Source organism: Aedes albopictus, chromosome 1 (assembly GCF_035046485.1).
Source record: "Aedes albopictus strain Foshan chromosome 1, AalbF5, whole genome shotgun sequence".
NCBI classification, from domain to species: Eukaryota; Metazoa; Arthropoda; class Insecta; order Diptera; family Culicidae; genus Aedes; species Aedes albopictus.
Window position 1 is genome coordinate 294,554,440 of NC_085136.1, and position 23,219 is coordinate 294,577,658.

Consider the following 23,219-nt stretch of genomic DNA (forward strand, 5'->3'; position numbering starts at 1 on the left):
GTAGTGGGATTTCTCCAGAAATTCTTCTTGAAATTTCTCTTAAAATTCGTCTAGAAATTACTCCAGGGGTTTGAAATCCTCCAAGAATTTATTCAGAATATTCAGACCTTTCTTTAGGAATACGTGCAGATTATTTCCGGAATTTCTCCGGAGATCATCACAGTTACTCCTGCAGAAACTACTCCACAATCTATTCCACGTTCACCTGCAGAGTTCTCCAGTTCTACCAAGTATTCTTCAAAAGATCCCATCAAAGATACGTTTGTTATCGAAAAATTCTTCAGAAATTCTCTTAAGAATTCTTCCAAGATTGTTGTTGTTTCTGCAGAATTTCCTTCAGGAATTTTGCCATTCTTCATAGATTTTTGTTCGTGGAGCAGACCTGGAGTGAAAGTTAAAGCACGTGACTATCACGCCGAGGAGCTAATCAAATGATATTAGCCTAAGGCTAAGAATAAAAGAAAAGACACGGACACCGTCTTCAGCCAGAGGCTGTACAGACTGAATGAACTAACACTAGACAACGGACACGACACACATTGACGACACCAGTGGGTACGAGGAAGGATCATTTCTTTATCCCTCGGAGCGGGAATCGAACCCTCATCCCGTGACATAGTACGGTTATACGCTTGGTGACGCTAACCGCATGGCCACGAGGCTCCACGAATCTCAATAATGCAGATAAAAAAGGGATTTTTTGTACTAACCCCTTCAGAAACTCTATAAAATATTCTTCAAATAAGTTATCTTCAGGAGGGCATCCAAGGATTTCTAAAGAAAATCTTCCAAGAATCCCTCAGAAGGAATGATTTCTCTGGAGTTCCTTCAGAAACTTCTCCTGATTTTTTGTAGGAATTGAGGAGGTATCTTTAAGAATTTCTGCTGGTATTCTTTCAGGCACTCATTTAGAAAATCCTCCAGAGATAACGTCAGAAATTGCTTCATGATTTGTTGTCCAGCAATCTCTCCAGAAAAAAATAAGAGTACCTGCTATAAGTTTCCAAAAACAACACCAGACAAGATCCCTCCAGATAATCTTCCAGGGATTTCCTAAAAAAAAATCCCCAAGAAATTCTTTCAAGAACTATTCCAGTACAGTGACTCCACACCGATGAATCACCCACAGTTTATGGATCAGCTGGCTTTTAATAATAAAATTGCACGGTAATTTGTCACAAAACATCTGAAAAGTATTTTTGCAGGACAATTCCTTGTGTATATCGAACATCACAATAGGTGTTACAGCGCACAATCTGATTTTCCACCCGAAATCAACGATAGTTATCGGCGTGATTTTTATGCTGTCAATGTTGACATTTTTTTAGCCGCTTTTGCAACACGTGTGACTGTTGTCAATAACTAAAAACTGACAATTTAGACGTTTCTGAATGACTTTTTGGGGAAAAATTAGGCTGCAACTAACTCTAACATGTTAAATCAGTGTGTTTATGTAGGAAAAGTGCAATGAAACAATGATTTCACCTGAAACATTGAGCAAAACACCTGATTCATAAAATGTGGGGAAACCACGGGCATGGCACAAATTATGAATCAGGCGAAAACCCAAATGAAATGTTGCAATTTTTTTTTACTAGTTTTTTTTAAATTTCGTGAGAAATGCTCAGCATTCGAAACCTGAATGACCTTCGACCGATTCGTTGTTATTGCAGCCGGACACTTGGTAGAGGGCGTATCAGGAGCAATCATTGACCAAAGCACAGGATTTTTTTACATTTTGGGATTACGTTGCGTTGATTAAAATATATGTGAAATTTATGAGAATAAAACAGCTTTTGAAAGAATGATGGTGGCCACAACTAAAAACTCTCAAAGAGGTTTTTGATGAAATCGCCGTCTTATTCATTCAGACTTTATGTTATGCTACAAAGAGGTGGTGAATGATAGGAAAATAGCAAGCAACGATTCAAAGACGTTGATGTAGAGATGGTCGAGTTTCGGGTTTTCAGACCCGAAACCCGACCCGAACCCGAACCCGACGGGTTCGGGTCGGGTTCGGGTTTGAAAATTAAAAAAAAATCGGGTTCCGGTCGGGTCCGGGTTTTAAAAATTCCAAAACTTTCGGGTACGGGTCGGGTCGGGTTCAAGTCGGGTTTGGGTATCAGTATTGATAATGTGGTACTTAAGAAATGCTTTATTTGTCATGCACGTTACATTTAATAATTATTTTTGAACTCGGGTTTCGGTCGGGTTTTTTTAGAAATATTATTTTCGGGTTCGGGTCGGGTTCGGGTTTGACCGCTGAAAATTTTTCGGGTTCGGGTCGGGTCCGGGTTTGACGATACTTTTTTTCTCGGGTTCGGGTCGGGTACGGGTTTTGAAATTTGAATTTTTTCGGGTACGGGTCGGGTTCGGGTCTGAAAAATCTGAAACCCGACCATCTCTAATCCCTAGTAATCAATAATTGACTATAAATAACCTTGAAACTCTTCGATGCCAGTTTTACGATACCTTTTAGCGCAAACGAGGTATTCAGGCGCATGTCTATAGAATGTACACATGCCATGTTGGAGAATTTTTCGTCTTTAAAGTTCATCACATCCTCTGAGGTGCTGGAATCGATTCAGATTTGTGGATTCCTTTTTCACTCATGTGTTCTAAGATTGTGGTTCTACACCCATAGAGACGTATGGTGTCATGAGCTATACGAAATTTGAGAAAAAACTCGATGATTCATAAATAGTGTCTCAACTGATTCATATTTGTGGGCAAGTATTCTGCTGATTCATAAATTGTGGTTTCCGGCATTCTTCTAGAAAGTCAAAATTTTTACATTTTTCATTATATTCAACGAGCAAAGCGTTCTGGAATTAGAAGTATAGATACAACCCTACTATTTGGTATTGACTACATCGAAATGTATGAATTATTTTCTTCTGTATTGATTTTTTATGTTGCAAAAACCCTTAGATGATTCATACGTGTGGGGTCAGTGTACTTTTGTACAATTTCTTGGAAAGCTTCGGTAAAAATCGCTGTTGGCATATCTGAAACATATCCTGCAGAAATCTCTGAGGAAATCCCAGTAGAAATTTCTAACGAAACCGCAGGAGCGATTACTAATAAGAATTATTGTAAGAATTTCTGCAGGAATTCTTGAAATAATTCCCCAAGGAATGCATGGGAAAAGCCTTATAAAAAATTCCGAAACAATCTCTGAGGGATTTTTAAGATGATTTTTTTTGGAAAACTCCATGGCAGAACTTTTGAAGAGTTCTTTCCAGAAGTTTCAGGGTTCCGGGTCATTTGGCCGAATGCCGTTTGGCCGAAAATAAATGATGAACTTATGTGACCATGTCACTATTCCTCGCATCAGTATAACTCGAAAGAACAGCCTATGATTCAAAGAACGAAAAATCTTTGATAAAATATTGACAGAGTCAACGCCAACTCATCCCTGAGTGTCAAAACTAGAAAAAAAAAGCCTATGATTAAAAGAAGGAAATATTTATGATGATCATATTGGTAGTTGGAATGTTAAAAACTTTCTCTGAATTCTTTTGAACATAATTCGGCCAAACGGCTTTCGGCCAAACGACCATTCGGCCAGATAGCATTCGGCCAAATGGCCGGACACCAAGTTTCAGAAAAAACCTCTACAATTCTGAAAAGTTTCTGGAGATATTTTCAAAGAATTCCAGACGACAGTTTTGAAGAAATTTCCAGTAGAAATCATATTTTTTTTTAGAAATATCATTGAATGAATGTCTGGTCGAATTACTGAAGAAGTTGCTGGGAAATTCTCGAATGAATCCCAAGAGGGATTTATAAAAAAAAATGTTTTGAGTAATGTTTTTGAAAAACTTCTCGAGAAACTCTTCCTAGAATTCCTAGAAAAGGAAAATTCCTTTGACAAAATTATTGAAGGATTTTACAGTATTCCTGGATCGTTCTGTGCACATATTTCAGACGGGATTCCTGGAAACATGTCAAGACAAGCTTCTATAATATCCCCTGAAAACAAAAACATGAAGTATTTCTTAAAGAATGCCTGTAGAAATGCTTAAGAAATATTTCTGAGTTAATTCCTTAAATAATCCGTGTACAAATTCTTAGAGCTATCCTTTAAGGAAATACCAGAGAGGCTTCTAGGAAAAAAACACGGAGGGTGATCTATAGGAAGTCTTGAATAATTCTCTGTATGAACTCTTGTAGAATTTCTACCTTAATTACCTGAGAAGAATAATGTAAGAATCTCTGGAGAAATTCCTGCAGAATTTACTGACTGAATACCTGAAAAAGATCCTGGACATATTCCTGTGAAATTGAGAAATTCCTGAATAATCACTGATGGACTTCTTAAACATGCCACCATCGTCAGCATCTTGGTAATACTGATTACAAAAAGCGAGATGTTTTCAACGTGTTGTACAGTATACAACAGATGAGATGAACCAGCCAACGGCTGAACATCTCATAAATAAAGTGAATCAATCAATCAGTATACAACAGCAGGATCACTCGAGAGTTTAGAAATTAAAAAAAAAGAAATAAAGGAAGATATTTTTAAGAAACCGCTTGAAAATTTATAAGAAGAGCATCAAAAGAATTTCTGAAATAATCCGTTGAAGTAATCCAAAGAGAAATTTCCAACGGGTTCTCTAAACGAATCCCACAAGAAAATCCTGGTAAACTTTAAGACCGAATCCATGCAGTAATATCTGAAGGGATCCATGATGCAATTTTAAAAGGACTCACATTCGATTTCTAGAAGGAATCCTTGAATAAATTTATTCCTGAAGGAAAAGCTGGAAAAAAAATCTGAAGACATATATGAAACCCAGGGATTGGAACACTCACTTGCAGAGAGTTACACTCACCTGATGTTTTCTCAGCTCAGAAGCGTGACATCAAGAAATGATGAATGGACGACTTTTGCCTTGTGGTTTTGTCTGAAAGTTTGCCGAATAGAGTATGTGTCGCACACGCATATCAAAGGGGCTGTCCATAAACCACGTGGTCATTGGGGGGGTTTCGGCCAATGACCATTTTGTATGGACAAATAAAAAAAAATGTATGGACTAATCACCACGCGCGGGGTGGGTGGGGGGTGGTTTGAAAAGTCCCAAAAAATGAGCACGTGGTTTATGGACAGCCCCAAAGTCGCGACAGAGCTGTGAAAGCGACTCTCCACGAGGTGAGTGTAATTTACATTCACCTCGTGGAGAGTTGCCTTCACAGCTCCTTCACGATTTCAGTATGCGTGTGCGACCCCTACTCTATTCGGCAAACTTTTAGACAAAACCACAAGGCAACAGTCGTCCATACATCATTTCATGATTGCACGCTTCTGAGCTGAGAAAACATCAAGGGAGTGTAACTCTCTGCAAATGAGTGTTCCCATCCTTGATGAAACCCTTTACAGAAATCCATGGTGGAATTTGGAAGGTATTCCAAATGAATCCTTCGATACGCTTCTGGAGGAATTTCTCAAAGAATCACTGAAGCAATATCTAAAGGATTACCGAAGAAATGGAGAAATTTCTTAAGCAATCCATTATTTCAAATAATTGTTTATGAAATTTCAAAGCAATAGCTAGTGAAAATTTTGAATTGTTTTCTGTAAACAAAAACCAAAGAAATTTCTGGAGAAAATTTTAGTATAAAGACACGCATAAATAGTTTTTTTTTTAATCCGTCGATGAATTTATGAAGGAATTTACGGGGTAACCTTGAATAAATTTCTGAAGAGCTCCCGAGTTTTGAAAGAATCACTGAAATATTTCTTTTATTTGTAGGGATTTCTAATATAATCCCTATACAACAAAGCTTTTAGTTCGTGTAATGCCACAAAAAAAGTGAAAACCGCAATACGAGGACGAAAAAAAATAATTAAAAGGCGATTTTCTTCTCAGGGGCATTTCAGTGGATTTCAAGAGGATATTAGGAGAACTGAGAGGCGGTTCAGGGGGCCTCAGGGGGTTTTAGGAAGTCTCGCGCGTTCCAAGAAGTCTCAGGGCGCTCATGAATCCACTTGGAACCACTGTTAAAGGGCTCCCTGGGAAGCCCCATTCTCAAATTCTAAGAAGCAAGGCCTATGCTCGCGAACAAAGTTTCCTCCTTAAATACATTACTTAATTTATACATTTTTAACCCTCCTTTGGCATTTCGGTCATTTTTGACCCAAACCATACACTACATCAGCGAGCTGTTCCCAACGTGATGCAATAGGAAGGTTAATGAATGCACTCTAAGCTTATGACATGAAAAGGGGTTTCAGTGTATTTTACGCTGAATTTCCAGAAATATCGATAAAAAAATCACATACCGTCAAGGCGCCATTCTCCGTGGGGGCTCCATTCACCGTGTGCCTTCGAATATTTTTTTCATTATTTCCATATTATGCTTGAATGATATGACAATTTCCCTTCAATTTCACCAATACAACACTAAGGTATTCTTACCATGTCAAAACGCTCATTAAAAACATTTAAAAGTATCATTTTGACACTAAAGTGTGTTTGCATGAAGCGGGTTTCTGCTCGTTCACTGCATTCATAGTGAAAAAACGAAAACTACGCTAAGGTGATTTAAGCGATAAACTAAATGTAGTAACGTTTTTATTCCACCAAGAAGCAATTTCACAGATCAGGTATGTTTTTTTCATTACCGAAGTAAGTTTAACAAGAAAGTACGATTACTCGTACTTTTTAATTGAAACAAAAAGGCACGGTAAATGGGTACCCTAAAAATCCATGGTCTCCATTCACCGTGCCCCATATTGTCCCATATATCTAGAAAAAAAAATCAAAAATTTGAACATTCGCTTTTCTAATAAAATCTTGCAAGTTATTACTTGAAATGAATTTAAACGAAGAAAATTCCCTTGGCTGGATTGTTTTGATCACCCAAGTAACCAGTAAGCATTTAAAATAGCATTCCTTCAGCATTATAGTAGCCTTTACGACAAGGCGTTTAATGCTAATTAGCCGTATATGCGCCTATAGTGCTACCTCACAGCAGGTTTTGGCAAAATAACGGGCTGTCTTAGTGCTATCCCTTCAGGAACGTCGTGACGAAATGTTAAAGAAGCGTAACGCCTCGTCGAGCAAAAAAAAAAACAAAAATAGATTGACGTCTGCTTCTCGTTCTCTCAGCCTGCTTCCCCGCTTCATCGTCCTTCCATATTCCAGCCGGTGCTAGGCGGTACTTTTTTGCTGATTTTTGTAGTGATGTAGGTTTAAACTTACGATCCGGAGATTGATTATTCATATCTGATTCGGATTCTGTTGCTCCTGATCCACGATGCTAAAGCTGTCCCGGTGGCATGCGTTGATTTAATCGCCAATATAAAGAATTACTCGATAATTGTTTCAGATTCAACATCCAAAACTTGTTTTCATTGAGATATTTCATTGTGATTCTTTTAAATATCTGTGGAATAAGTTTGTTTCTTCCCTCTTTCAAACATCCTATGATCCACCAAAGCATTCATCTATTCGGCACATATTTTCCGACGAAATGATAAATAATTAGTGATTTTTTGATGGACAAGTTCCCAATCCAATCCAGCTGCAGTAATGTTTTCTTTGGTGCTTTTGGATGAGTAGGGGAAAATGAAGAAACAAAAAAGATGCACAAATTTGTAAACAGAAGCATAGGCTCTGTAAGAGAGAGACAAAATGTGTTGCCAAATGCGTAACATATCTCCCAACCTTTTTGCTCCTAGCATTTAAAGAGCAGTTGAAAAGCATTCTGTATGCTCCCAAGTGAAACCACTTCAAGCAGTTGAAATGCTAATTAACAGCCGAAAGCTTTTGAGCAGCACAGCTTATGCTAACTCAAGGCAGCTATGCATTCGAACTGCTTATGTAGGGCAGCAAGCAGTTTAAATGCGTAATACGGGCTGATACACGGCTTATTTAAATGCTTAGTGGTTACCTGGGCATTTTTTAACAAAGTAGAATAAAATTTCTCATACACGGTGAATGGGTCCCTACTACCACGGTGAATGGTGACCTACCACGGAATTAGGCGACCCTACTACCCTTTACTAATTGTACTATATCACCAAATTTTGTGAAAAATTTTCTACTTCTGTTGATATTGCTTTAATTTTAACCTATAATGAAGGCAATTAAAAGCGGCACCAACAATGTTTATAAGACTGGTGTCAAATGGCAGCCCTTATTTGCCCCGAATCCTCTTAAATCCACGGTGAATGGTGCCTTGACGGTACATAAAAATTAAAAACAAATACAAAGATTTTTTTTATTTGCAAGAACGCTAATTTTTTACTTCAAGAGCTGGTTACTCAGTAAATAACTCGGAGTCACCTCGAAACCTTCTTGATATGCGGAACAAACGTAGCGCCGACGTTGCGTTCGACCGTTATCTCATAATCGGAGAGATTCGGCTCATTGCTAGGATCCATCGACAGGAGGAGAGAATCTGGCGCCAGCTCGATACACACCGACTGAAAGACACTGTGGTGAAAAGTTCTGAAGCTGGAGCTGGAGAGCCTGCTGCGAATATTCCAGAAGGTGGAAGCGTAGAAGATCAATGGAGCGCCATCAAGAACGCCTTCATGGCCACCGGCGTGAATAATTTGGGTGAGCTACGCACCCGGAGAAAGCAGTGGATCACAGATGATACCTGGAGGAAGATAGAGGAGCGAAGGAACGCCGCGATATTCGGCTCTCGAGAAGTAAGTGAAACGCTCCTAGACGGTACAAACCAGCGTGGGCGAACTCCCTAACCGATGAAGGCGAGAAAGCTGCAAATGCTAGGTTGCCCATAAAGACAGTCCGACCTAACTGACCGGTTGAAAGCACTTGGAAACCTTTTCCTAGTGCCGGCCACGCCACCAATATCTCAGCATGATATGCCAAGATTTCGACGCATTGCCGGATAAAGACCGAAGCTCAATCTACGCAAGAGATAGAAACAGCCATCCGTAGAACACGGTCGAAACAGAACCCCGAGAGTCGATGCTCAAAGCTAACCCCACAGTATCTGCACAACTGCTACAACTATTGTTCAGCAACATATGGGAAACCGTGACATTTCCGGACGAATGGATGCAAAGCGTCTTAGTAAAGGTACCCAAATAGGATGACCCTGATACCTGACTGTATGCGCTAATAGACGGGACATCATGTTGCTGTGTATCGTTCTCAAAGTCCTCTGTAAAGTAATCCTTAACCGGACGCAACTCTCCGGCGGCAGCAAGCAGGATTCCGTGTCATACGATCCTATGTGGACCATATTATTAAGCTCCGTATCATCCTGGAGCAAAATCAAACGGGAAATTTGTGCTGCTGTGCGCCAGTGAAACCTGGTGCGTATCAGTGCAGAACACTCAAAGGCTGCAGGTCTTCATCAATATTCGTGCATGTGCATGGTGGCCTCACAGTTGGATCTCCAACGTGAAGCTCCATAGTATGTCATCAAAAGCCGATAGCGACAGAAATTCAGAAACTGAAGTGGTGGTGGGTCAGCCACACTCTACGCAGGGGTGGAGACGAAATCTGCAAGCAAGCGTTAGATTGGAACCAAGGTAGGCCAAGATGATGACGAATACATAATCACCCTGGATGGAGATTTTTCAATGCAGCCCTCTGTACCATCATGGGTGCTCAGGACTGCAAGTAAGTGAGTAGTATATCCACAGATGTCTGTTTGTTTGTGATGTATCGATGTAATTGGCTTAGTACTGTTATCTTTTTTGTCCCAGATACTGTCACCCATATATTGACGGTTTTCATTGCATCTGAATTATACATACAACACCTCGATATTCGCGAATTGGCAGACACCTAGACCTCTAGACAAGAGACCCACTTATGTGCTTCACCCAGCAGCAGCGGCGACGATAACCACTTGAAAGTTCATGTTTTACCCACACTGAACACTGTAACCTTCTCCTGGCGCAATTCAATTCCAGGATCTGCTCCCCAAACCACCCTCCGTGTGAAACAGAATCGAGAGAGTGATATGAACAAGAGGTACAAAAAAAACTAGGAGGTGGAGATGGTGGCGGCGGTCCGAACCCGTGTAAGCCGCCGAGATTTACTGGGAAATGATTTGAAACTGGACACACAGAACATGGTCCAGTTTCCCCAGTTTCCGGGATTTCCCTTCATTGCTTCGGGGAAAGGGTGGACACCGGGATCTACATATTTATGCACTAATGCTACAGCGTTTTGCTCGTTTCTATGATACGGTTGGAGAAACCGGTGAAAAATGCGATTTCAAGTTAAAACTGTTTGGATTCGGAACTTTTGTAGCCTTTTTTATTAGAAGAGTCTCAAAGTATGAGTATGATTGACCGACCCTTTTCTCAAACAGTATGAACAAGTTTTCTTCATGAACAATATACCGAACATTTTCTGAAATAGGAAAAAGTCATATGTGACGTTAACAATGTTTTATGGTAAATACTTCCGTTCCTAGGCAAGCAAACATATGTTGATATTTCACAATTTTGAGTTTTCCCAAGTCAGGCATATTACTCCATCCTCCCCCATATCGTTCGTCAGCAACTAGCGGTCGGTAATCTACTTGAATTCCACAGGAAAAGTGAAGGAGATGCTGGTCGTCGTCGTCGTCGTTGGCTAGTCGGAAGGGATAGATTTCCTTCATCTGTTGGTATGTTCTCAGCCGGGTCTTATCGTTGATTACTTGAGGACACTCCAGCAGCTAGAGCAGCTAAGCGCGGAGAGCAAACAAGCAAGCAAAGTCAGAATTTTGGAAAGGGGGAAGAGAGAGGGGTATAAAGTGTGTGCATTGCGATGTGATCGTCTGCATACAAATTGGCTGCTATTTGAATAAAGATGCGAAAAGTTTTCCAGCCATGATGGAGATTTTACTCAGATTCTTGGCTCTATTCTGTTCCGCTTTTAAAGCTTACCCGAGGGAAGGAGGTTGAACACTAGAATCATTCTGACTGGGGAGACAAGTTGAATATCTCTGAAATTTTATTGCATATTTCTTATACTCCCTGATGAAAATAGAATCGGGTCGGGGAGGCCTTATTCTTGACATAACATCCCAGAGGATTCTCAACAGAATCCGAAGAGGATTCTCCACAGAGTCCGGAGAGGATTCTCCACAGAATCCGGAGAGGATTCTCCACAGAATCCGGAAAGGATTCTCCACAGAATCCGGAAAGGATTCTCCACAGAATCCGGAGAGGATTCTCCACAGAATCCGGAGAGGATTCTCCACAGAATCAGGAGAACATTCTCCACAGAATCCGGAGAGGATTCTCCACAGAATCCTGAGAGGATTCTCCACAGAATCCTGAGAGGATTCTCCACAGAATCCTGAAAGGATTCTCCACAGAATCCGCAGAGGATTCTCCACAGAATCCGAAGAGGATTCTCCACAGAATCCGGAGAGGATTCTCGACAGAATCCGCAGAGGATTCTCCACAGAATCCGGAGAGGATTCTCCACAGAATCCGGAAAGGATTTTCCACAGAATCTTGAGAGGATTCTCCACAGAATCCGGAGAACATTCTCCATAGAATCCGGAGAGGATTCTCCACAGAATCTGGAGAGGATTCACCGCAGAATCCGGAGAGAATTCTCCACAGAATCTAGAGAAGATTCTCCACAGAATCCGGAGAAGATTCTCCACAGATTCCGGAGAGGATTCTCCACAGAATCCGGAGAGCATTCTCCACAGAATCCGAAGAGGATTCTCCACATAATCCGGAGAAAATTCTCGACAGAATCCGGAGAGGATTCTCGACAGAATCCGGAGACGATTTTTAACAGAATCTGGAGAGGATTCTCGACAGTATCCGGAGAGGATTCTCCACAGAATCCGGAAAGGATTCTCAACAGAATCCGGAAAGGATTCTCCACAGAATTCAGAAAAGGTTCTCCACAGAATCCGGATAGGATTCTCCAGAGAATCGGGAGAACATTCTCCACAGAATCCGGAGAGGATTCTCCACAGAATCCTGAGAGGATTCTCCACAGAATCCGGAGAGGATTCTCCACAGAATCCGGAGAGGATTCTCCACAGAATCCGGAGAGGATTCTCCACATAATCCGGAGAGGATTCTTCACAGAATCCGGAGAGGATTCTTCACAGAATCCGGAGAGGATTCTCGACAGAATCCGGAGAGGATTTTCGACAGAATCCGGAGAAGATTCTCCACAGAATCCTGAGAGGATTCTTCACAGAAGCCGAAGAGGATTATCCACAGAATACGAAAAGGATTCACCACAGGATCCGGAGAGGATTCTCCACAGAATTCAGAAAAGATTCTCCACAGAATCTGGGGAGGAATCTCCACAGAATCCGAAGAGGATTCTCCACAGAATCCGGAGAGGATTCTCCACATAATCCGGAGAGGATTCTCTACAGCATCTGGAGAGGATTCTCCACAGAATCCGGAGAGGATTCTCCACAGAATCCGGAGAGGATTCTCCACAGAATCCGGAGAGGATTCTCCACAGAATCTGGAGAGGATTCTCCACAGAATCCGGAGAGAATTCTCCACAGAATCCGGAGAGAATTCTCCACAGAATCTGGAGAGGATTCTCCAAAGAATATGGAGAAGATTCTCCACAGAATCCGGAGAGGATTCTCCACAGAATCCGGAGAGGATTCTCGGCAGAATCCGGAGAGGATTCTCCACAGAGTCCGGAGAGCATTCTCCACAGAATGCGGAAAGGATTCTCCACAGAATGCGGAGAGGATTCTCCACAGAATGCGGAGAAGATTCTCCACAGAATGCGGAGAGGAATCTCCACAGAATGCGGAGAGGATTCTCCACAGAATGCGGAGAGGATTCTCCACAGAATGCGGAGAGGATTCTCCGCAGAATGCGGAGAGGATTCTCCACAGAATGCGGAGAGGATTCTCCACAGAATGCGGAGAGGATTCTCCACAGAATGCGGAGAGGATTCTCCACAGAATGCGGAGAGGATTCTCCACAGAATGCGGAGAGGATTCTCCACAGAATGCGGAGAGGATTCTCCACAGAATGCGGAGAGGATTCTCCACAGAATGCGGAGAGGATTCTCCACAGAATGCGGAGAGGATTCTCCACAGAATGCGGAGAGGATTCTCCACAGAATGCGGAGAGGATTCTCCACAGAATGCGGAGAGGATTCTCTACAGAATGCGGAGAGGATTCTCCACAGAATGCGGAGAGGATTCTCCACAGAATGCGGAGAGGATTCTCCACAGAATGCGGAGAGGATTCTCCACAGAATGCGGAGAGGATTCTCCACAGAATGCGGAGAGGATTCTCCACAGAATGCGGAGAGGATTCTCCACAGAATGCGGAGAGGATTCTCCACAGAATGCGGAGAGGATTCTCCACAGAATGCGGAGAGGATTCTCCACAGAATGCGGAGAGGATTCTCCACAGAATGCGGAGAGGATTCTCCACAGAATGCGGAGAGGATTCTCCACAGAATGCGGAGAGGATTCTCCACAGAATGCGGAGAGGATTCTCCACAGAATGCGGAGAGGATTCTCCACAGAATGCGGAGAGGATTCTCCACAGAATGCGGAGAGGATTCTCCACAGAATGCGGAGAGGATTCTCCACAGAATGCGGAGAGGATTCTCCACAGAATGCGGAGAGGATTCTCCACAGAATGCGGAGAGGATTCTCCACAGAATGCGGAGAGGATTCTCCACAGAATGCGGAGAGGATTCTCCACAGAATGCGGAGAGGATTCTCCACAGAATGCGGAGAGGATTCTCCACAGAATGCGGAGAGGATTCTCCACAGAATGCGGAGAGGATTCTCCACAGAATGCGGAGAGGATTCTCCACAGAATGCGGAGAGGATTCTCCACAGAATCCGGAGAGGATTCTCCACAGAATCCGGAGAGGATTCTCCACAGAACCCGGAGACGATTCTCCACAGAATCCATAGAGGATTTTTCACAGAATCCGGAGAGGATTCTCCACAGAATCCGGAGAGGATACTCCACATAATCCGGAGAGGATTCTCCACAGAATCCGGAGAGGATTCTCCACAGAATCCGGAGAGGATTCTCCACAGAATCCGGAGAGGATTCTTCAAAGAATCCGAAAAGGATTCTCCATAGAATCCGGAGAGGATTGTCCGCAGAATCCGGAGACGATTCTCCACAGAATCCGGAGAGGATTGTTCATTACAAGGCATTTTTTCTTATAGTTTGTTCCCTGTCTTTGAATGTCAAAGCTATCGTTAAAATTTCCTAGAGATAGTCAAGGTTGCGACCATTCATTTGCAAAGATTTACATTCATTTGCTATTATCTCAGTTCAGAAGCATGCTATCGAAAAACAATGTATGGATGAATTTAACCTTGTAGTTTTATCTGAAAGTTTGCCGAATAACATTGGGGTCGCAAACGTATACCAAAGTCGTGAGCGAGCTGTGAAAGCAACTCTCCACGCGGTGAATATAAATTTCATTCACGCTGTGGAAAGTTGCCTTCACAGCTCGCTCACGACTTTGGAATGCGTGTGCGACCCCAATGTTATTCGGAAAACTTTCAGATAAAACTACAAGGTTAAATTCATCCATACATTGTTTTTCGATAGCATGCTTCTGAACTGAGATAATAGCAAATGAATGTAAATCTTTGCAAATGAATGGTTGCAACCTTGGAGATAGTATACTCTATTATATTCTTAAATAAATTTTCAAATAGAAATCAAATTTGTTTCCAGCAATTGCTTTTATAAATATTTCTTAGGGTGGCTTCAAAAGTCCGTTGATAATCTACCAAAGAACTAATTATCTCATACCTACATGATTACAGCTAGTACGAATGAATTCCAAATAAACTCACCTGACATGCACACACTTCGCCGAAGCCCCCCTTGCCCAGGACTCGGTACATCCGAAACGTTTTGTAAGTAACCGGCTGCGCCTCTAGCCATTTCCATTGTAAGTATCTGTAACGAAAAAAGGCAATCGAAACAAAACCGAAATTAATATCAATTGATCACCACAGCGGAGAACTTCATGATTGGAAATTGATGGATTTGTATTTTTTTTTTTGTTTTGCTGGTGTAGACCATGCGACGCAACGTTCGATGCGAGCGGAGGTGTAGACGACGCTCGTCGAAATGTCGATCCGGTTCAATGTCAATATCGATTCCCCAGAGAACAGAGACTAAAAACTCGTTTCGATTGTGATAGCCTATGATTTGACAGCAGCGCTTCCAGCAATGAAATTGATTGAATCAAATGCATTCCCACAAATACAGTGTTTCCTGCGAAATGACGGATCTACGCCGTGGACTATAGCTGGGATGAGTTTTGTGGTCACGAATCGCAATTCACAGCATTGCTGTACCAATTTATATTCCGGAAACTTCCAAGTCACGCGCAGGCAGCAACGGCGCCTCTCCGTACCACCAAACGCCAAAGTGTATAGACTTTCCTACCATCCTACATGCGATTTTCTTTTTTATCAGAATTTCATGTGTGCTTTTCCCCCGGGCAGTACAGCCCGGTTGGTAACACCACATCGTACACTTTTACAATTGCGCCTGGTGAGGAGCACTGACAACGGTGCGATGCCTACGACTACTTACACTGCCAGCCAGCTAGGAATCAACCTACTACTCACCCAGTCAGCCGGAAGCTGTGAATCGTAGACGAAGATAAATGTCCACTCAGCCGTGTAATCTGAAATTAATGAAGTGAAACATTGCTCCCGCTGTGTAGGTTGGATGTGTTTGCAATAAGTAGAAGTAGTCGGGAGGAGTTGGCCACACTAACAGTGTCCTTCTCTACGACTAGGACTCTAGAGAATTCAAAGGATTTGCAAAATTGCACAGCACAAATGCTGCTTTGTCGTATTGCAGTGATGGAACATTCAATGTTTATAAAGAAGGAACATTCATGCAAAATCTTCACGAGAAAGGTAATAGCATGGAACGAGCTCACTTATTTATATTCATTACGCAACCACAGTAGTGTAGCTATTGGCGAAAACAAGTGCAGCAGCTTGCACTGGACTTCTAGGAGATTCTAGGAGTTTTTCGTGGAGAAATTCCTGGATGAAAAAGAATCCCAGCAGAGATTCCAAGAGAAATTCCTGGAGAAATTTTACGAAGAATTTCAAAAGCAATTTCAGAAGGAATCGTAGGCCGAATAGCAATGGGAATTCCAGGAGTAAAGCTAGGAGGAATTCCATGAGGAATTCAGTAGAAACTCCACGATGAATTTCAGGAGAAATTCTAGGACGGATTCCAAGATAAATTGCAGGAGGAATTGCAGGAGGAATTCCAGGAACAATTCCTGGAGGAGTGCAGGAGAAATTCCAGGAGGAAACCCAGAAGGAATTACTGGAGGAATTCCAGAAAGAATTCCAGAATAAATAATAGAAGAAACTCCAGTAGCAAATTCAGCAAAAGTAGTGAAACACGATGTTTCGTTTGCATAAAATCCATGAACATTGAAACAAGAATTCCGAGCGGAATTCCACGGTGTGTTTCAGGAGGAATTTTATGAAGAATTCAAGGAGTAGTTCCAGGAGGAAATCAGGAGGAAGTCCAGGAGAAATTCCAGGAGGAATTCGAGGACGAACTTCAGGAGGAATTTCTGCAAGAATTCCAGAAGCAATTCCTGGAAGAATTTCAGAAGAAATTCCAGAAGGAATTCCAGGAGAAATTCCTGGAGGAACTCAAGGACGAATTCCTGGAAGAATTTCAAGAGGAATTCCAACAACAATTCCTGGAGGAATTCCAACAGCAATTCCTGGAGGAATTCCAAGAAGAGGCAATTTCAGAAGGAATTTCTAGGGTATTTTCAGTAGGAATTTCGAGAAATCTAGGAGGAATTATTGGAGGATTTCTAGAAGACATTCAAAGCGAAATACCAGGAGGAATTCCAGGAGGAATTTAAGGAAGAATTTCAGAAGAAATTCCAAGGGGAATTCCAAAAGAAATTTAAGGAAGAATTGCTGGAGGAATTCCAGGAAGAATTCCAGATGGAATATCAGGAGGCATTTCACAAGGAACTTCAGAAGGAATTCCAGAAAGATTTCCAGGAGGAATTCCAAGAGAAATTTTAGAAAAAAAAACTCCAATTCCAGGAACTGGAGGATTGCTTGGAAGTATTCCAGAAGAAATTCCAAGAAGATTTCCAGAAGCAATTCCAGTAGGATAAACAGAAGGATTTCCAGGAGGAATTCCAGGAAAAATTCCTGGGGAAATTTCAAGAGAAATTCCCCAGGAAGAATCTAAAGCAGAATTCCAGAAGGAATTTGAATACGAATTTCAAGGAGATTTTTAGAAACAATTCCATCAGGATTTACAGGATTTACAGGAGCAATTCCAGGAGAAATTCCAGCAGAAATTCCAGGAGGAACTCCAGGAGAAATTACAAGAGGAACTCCAGGAGAAATTCCAGGGGGAATTCCAGTAAAAATCCAAAAGAAATTTCAGAAGGAATTCCAAGAGGAATTCAAGGAGGAATTCCAAGAGGAATTCTAGTAGTAATTCCAAGAGGATTTCTTGGAAAAACTCCAGGAGGAATTCCAGGAGAAACTCCAGAAGGTATTCTAGTTAAAATTCCAGGATGAATTTCAGGAGGAATTTTAAAAAGACATTCAGGAGGAATTCTAGAAAGAATTCCAAGTTGAATTCCAAGAGCAATTCTAAGAGGAATTTCAGAAGAAATTCCATGAGGAGTTCCAGGAACTAAAGGAATTCTATAGAATTCCAGGAGGATTCCAGGGGAAATCCAGGAGGAATTCCAGGAAGAATTCTAGGAGGAATTCCAGGGGGAATTTCGGGAAGAACTCCAGGTGGAATTTCAGGAGGAATTCCAAGGGGGATTCCAGGGGGAATTCCAGGAGGAATTCCAGGAAGAATTCCAGGAGGAATTCCAGGAGGATTCCCAGAGGAATTCCAGGAGGAATCCAAGGGAAAATCCAGGAGGAATTCCAGGAGGAATTCCAGGAGGAATATCAGGGGGAATTCCAGGAGGAATTCCAGGGGGAATTCCAGGAGGAATCCCAGGGGGCATTCTGGGAGGAATTCCAGGGGGAATTCCAGGAGGAATTGCAAAGATAATTCTAGGAGAAATTCCAGAGAGAATTCCAGGAGGAATTCCAGAATCAATTTCGGGTGTAATTCGTATAGGAATTCCAGAAGAATTAGAGGAGGGAATCCAGGGCAATTCCAGGAGGAACTCCAGAAAGAATTCCAGGAGGATTTCAGGAGAGAATTCCAGAGAGAAAACCACGACGAATTTCAGGAGGAATTCCAGGGAGAATTCCAAGGGAAATCCCAGGGGAATTCCTGGAGGAATTCCAGGGGGAATTCCAGGGGGAATATCAGGAGGAATTCCAAGCGGAATTCCAGGGGAATATCAGGGAGAATTCCAGGGGAATTCCAGGGAGAATTCCAGGGGGAATTCCAGGGGAAATCCAGGGAGAGTTCCAGGGGGAATTCCAGATGGAATTCCAGGGGGAATTCCAGAGAAAATTTCAGGATGAATTCCGGGCGGAATTTCACTAAGAATTTAAGGCGGAATTCCGCGAGGAATTTTAGGCGGAACTCCAGAAGGAATTTTAGGCGGATACCAGGAGAAACTTCAGGAGGAATACGAGGCAGAATTCCAGGCGGGATTCCGGTAGAAATTTCAGAAAGAATTCTAGTAGGAGTTCAAGAAGATATTCCAGGAGGTATTCTAGAAAAAATCCTGAAGGTATTCCTAAGGAATTTTAGGGAGAATTCCAGGAAGAATAGCAGAAGAATTTCAAGGGGCATTCCAGGAGAAATTACGTATGATAGCTACTCTAATCCACAGCGCATCCGGATGACCGAACTCTAGATTGCAGCACGTTCGGAAGACCAAACTTTAGTCCAAAACGCGTTCCGATGACCGCATTCTAGTCTAGATTGCGTCCAAATGAGCCTACGTTTATCCACAGCTTATCCGGATAACCGCACTCTAGTCTACAGCGCGTCCGGATAACCATACTCTAATCCACAGTGCATCCGGATGACCGAACTCTAGTCCATAGCGTGTGCGGATGACCGCACCACACATGCGCGAGAAATTCTGTATGTTGGTGACAGTAAAAACATCCACAGCGACGCCCGCACCTTTACGTTTGTAAGAAATTATAGGGTTTTTGACATCAAGAGGAATTCCTCCAAGGGGCACTACTAGGATTGCTTCACGAGTTCATCCTGGGATTTCTCATGGACTTGCTCCTGCGATTTCTACATCAGTTCCTCCTGCAGTTTCCGCAGGAATTCCAGGTGGGATTCTAGAAGGAACTCCAGAAAGAATTCCAGTAAGAGTTCAAGAAGAAATTTCAGGAGAAATTGCAGGAGGCATTCCTAGAGGTATTGCAGGAGGAATTCCAGAAGAGATTCTTGGGAATCTCAGGAGGAGTTCCAGGAAGAATTTCAGAAGGAATTTCAAGCGGAATTCCAGGAGGAATTCTGTAATCCATAGCGCATTCGGGTGATCGCGCTCTTAATTACAGGGCGTCGGGATGACCGAGCTCTGTTTCATAATACGTTCGAAAGACTAAATTTTAGTCCAAAACGTGTCCTTATGACCACATTTTAGTCGAGAGCGCGTCTAAATGACCCTACTCTAATACACAGCGCGTTCGGATGACCGCACTCTGGTCTAGAGTGCGTCCGGATGACCGTATCATTGTACACAGCGTGTCCGGATGACCTCTCTCTAGGCCACAGCGTGTGCGGGTGAGAGCACCCTTAGAGAGCGTCCATAAATTACGTGACGCTTTTAGGGGGGAGGAGTTCAGTAAAGTGTGACAACCCATAGGTGTAGGAGGGGTTGAAAATGGGCGTAATTTATGGACGATCCTACATGCGCGAGAAATTCTGAATCTTGGTGACAATCAAAAGAGTCAACAGCGACGCCCGCACGCTTACGCTTGGAAGAAATTATGTCTCTTGGTAACAGCTAAAGGAGTCCGCAGCGAGTCCAAACGACCGCACCCTTTCTGGGAGAACTCATGTGATATCCTTGTAGGATTTACTGAAAGCATTTCTGGATGTATTCCTGCAGAAAATTTTAGAAAAATTCCTGGAAGAATCCCTGGTGACATATCTGGAGGCACTCCCAGGGGAATTCATAGAAATAGAAATGCTATGAAAAACTCTTGAAGGAATTTCAAGAGTTTGAACAAAAACAACAAAAATAAAACATTTGTCTAACGTGGTAAATTCTTATACAAATTCGTTGGAAAACTCCTGTAGAAGTTCCAGTAGCCATTCTTTATAATGTACGTTGAGAGTTTTTTTTAATAAATTCTCAAATAATTTTCCAGGCGCAATTTCTAATAAATTCCGTGAAGAAATTGCTAAAAAAATCCTTAAAGAACCCATAGAAGAACTTTAGGAGAACTGCAGCAACATGAGTACTATTTCAAATTCTTTAGGGAATATCTTCAAAATTTGTAAAGTATTTTTTGTAGGATCAACTGAAAATTTTTGAGGAATCTTTGAAATAATATCAAGAGAAAATGCAAAATCTTGGAGGAATTCCAGGAAGGATTCCTAGTGAAATCTATGGCGGAGCTCGTGGGGAAATTTCTGTGAGATTTTCGAACGGAAATTTACAAATTGATCGAATCAGAAACGAAGGAACTAGCGGCGCAGTTTTGTACCGCGCGCCATTGAAAGCTGTATAAAATCTTTGCATACTGTTCTGCTCCATGCTTCCCTACGCTTCAACCATCACACTCTCTTTGTGCTGACTGTTCCTGCAAAGATAAAGTTGGCAGTTTTCGATGAATGTACAACTTTTGTTAAAGAGAAAGCTTCATTTGGCAATTTGCATCAAAATTATTAATTTTCGTTTGGACAAGAGTGTAAGCAAAGATATCATAATACTTCCCTTTGGACATAGCGTGTAATCTTAACAATTCTTTGCGAAAAAAATCATATAGATCTTTTAGTGACAGTTCTTCCACGTATTAGCTATGAAATGCTGTACTATTCAGTGTTTCATACCGCCATTCCTTCCTCCAGCAAGCGGAAGGACGACATGTTTACCCAGTGTCCGGAACAGTTATTTGCTTGTCTCCCATATTAACGCCAAACAATCTATCCCGAAGAGCAAGGAAACATGTTTACCGAAACAATTTCATAAGTGAATGCCGGAATTTTCCCGATGCGTGGTTGGGACCCCAAAAATGGTGTCACCCTCAGGCAAGAGGCAAGACAGTAGCGGTTCTATCGTACTATCATTTTCATGCAACGCAAACACGCACACACACATGTCGAAGGTAGATTAATCGGAGAAAATAGACGAATGCCACCGGGAACGAGGGATACTCGCCTCGGGGCGGGATGAAATTGTTTTCCGGTTTGCCCAAGAATTTCAACGTGGTTGATGTGAAGATATGTTCACATGTTGAAAAGTTGTTCAAGGCTGTCATATACTGAATAATAAATAATAAAAAATACAATTGAAACTATGAACAAGCGATTATACAAAAATATCAACGTTGCAAAACATAGCTACTAGACAACATGGCAAACTGAACAACGCTGAAAAAATGAATTTCTCAGACGGGAAACGCCTCTTCAATTTCAATCAACTGAAAATTTCCGCCCAACCTCATCTGACACAAAGAGAATAAGCAACCAATTTCCCTGCCAGCCGTTCCAATAATCCAATTCACAAAAAGCGTTTTCTACACACTTCCAAGAACAGCCATTATCGCACCGTCGGTCTTCGACGTGCACGCGCTACTAAGAAAGCTTAACCTGGCGCAAACACAGGATGTGAAGGTGCGAATACGGCCAGCAACGATGGCAACCATCACAGCGACGCTGCCTCGTCGTACCTTTGATGTCATCCTCGACATATTTCGGTAGTTTTCATTTGCGTTAAAGGGGTAAAAGCTTCGGCTTTCGGTATCCTTGTAGAAGACGGTTGTGAGAAAGCTAAATGTATCGAGCATCTATCGAAGGAACGTTTTTCTACTTTATTCTCTGATCGCTTGCAGGGCTGCTGCTGGGAAGTAGGTATCCACTTTAGTTAATTAATTGAAGATTACTTACAAGCCATCACACGGTTCAGCGTGAGAAGAGCATTTGCGCTAAAGGTAAGCAATGGGTGGAAGTAATTCTGTGGAACGGAAGCTGAGTGGATGAATGTGATGAGATGGGTCTTAGGATAACTCCAGCAATCACTTCAACACATTTCACCGAAAATCACTTTTGGAGTACAAGACTTTCGGCTTCTTCAAGTTTAAAGAACTTTGACGAGGATACCTCCATGAATTCCTCCGGAAATTCATCCAGAAATTCCTCCGGAAATTCATCAAAGAATTAATCTAGAAAATCTTCCAGGAATTCATTCAGGGGTTTATCCAGCTATTCCTCCTTATATTTCCCGTGAGATTAATCCAGGAGTTCCTACAGGGATATCTGCAGGAATTCCCACTGTGATCCCTCCAGATATTCCCACTGCGATTCCTCTAGGAATTCCTGTTAGCGTTTCTCCTGTAAGTCCTCTAGGAATTCCCCGTGGAATTCCTCCCCAAGTAACACACATGTTATATAAAAGTTACGACAGCGCAAGTTTTGGTTGTATAGAAGTTTATTTTACGTTATTTCAACACAATGTTAGAATTACGTAAAATAAACTTCTATACAACCAAAACTTGCGCTGTCGTAACTTTTATATAACATGTGTGTTGCTTGGGTCCTGGGATTCCTCCAGGAATTCCCCCTGGGATTCCTACTGCAATTCCCCCTAGGATTCCTCTTTCCCCTGTATTTCCCCCAGGAATTCCCCCTTGGATTCCTCCAGGAATTCCCCCTGGGATTCCTTTAGGAATTCCGCTGGGATTCCTCCAGGAATTTCCCCTGGAATTCCTCCAAGAATTCCCCCTGGGATTCCTCTAGGAATTCCCACTGGGATTCCTCCAGGAATTCCCACTGGGATTCCTCCAGGAATTCCCACTGGGATTCCTCCAGGAATTCCCACTGGGATTCCTCCAGGAATTCCCCCTTGGATTCCTCCAGGAATTCCCCCTGGGATTCCTTTAGGAATTCCGCTGGGATTCCTCCAGGAATTTCCCCTGGGATTCCTCCAGGAATTCTCCCTGGGATACCTCCAGGATTTCCCCCTGGGATTCCTCCAGGATTTCCCCCTGGGATTCCTCCAGGATTTCCCCCTGGGATTCCTCCAGGAATTCCCCCTCGGATTCCTCCAGGAATTCCTCCTGGGATTCCTCCAGGAATTCCCCCTGGGATTCCTCAAGGAATTCCCCCTGGG

General features: G+C 42.4%; 1 protein-coding gene across 1 annotated transcript in view; it reads right to left on the minus strand.

Annotated features, from left to right (window-relative positions):
• The window catches only part of LOC109414765 (G protein-coupled receptor kinase 2), a gene marked incomplete at its 5' end in the record, with an annotated part of 181,097 nt that overhangs the window by 26,758 nt on the left and 131,120 nt on the right, over positions 1–23,219 (minus strand). The window contains one exon of the mRNA XM_062860508.1: positions 14,776–14,881. Coding sequence (XP_062716492.1) covers positions 14,776–14,881 — 106 coding nt within the window. The remainder of the gene's footprint in view (positions 1–14,775; positions 14,882–23,219) is intronic.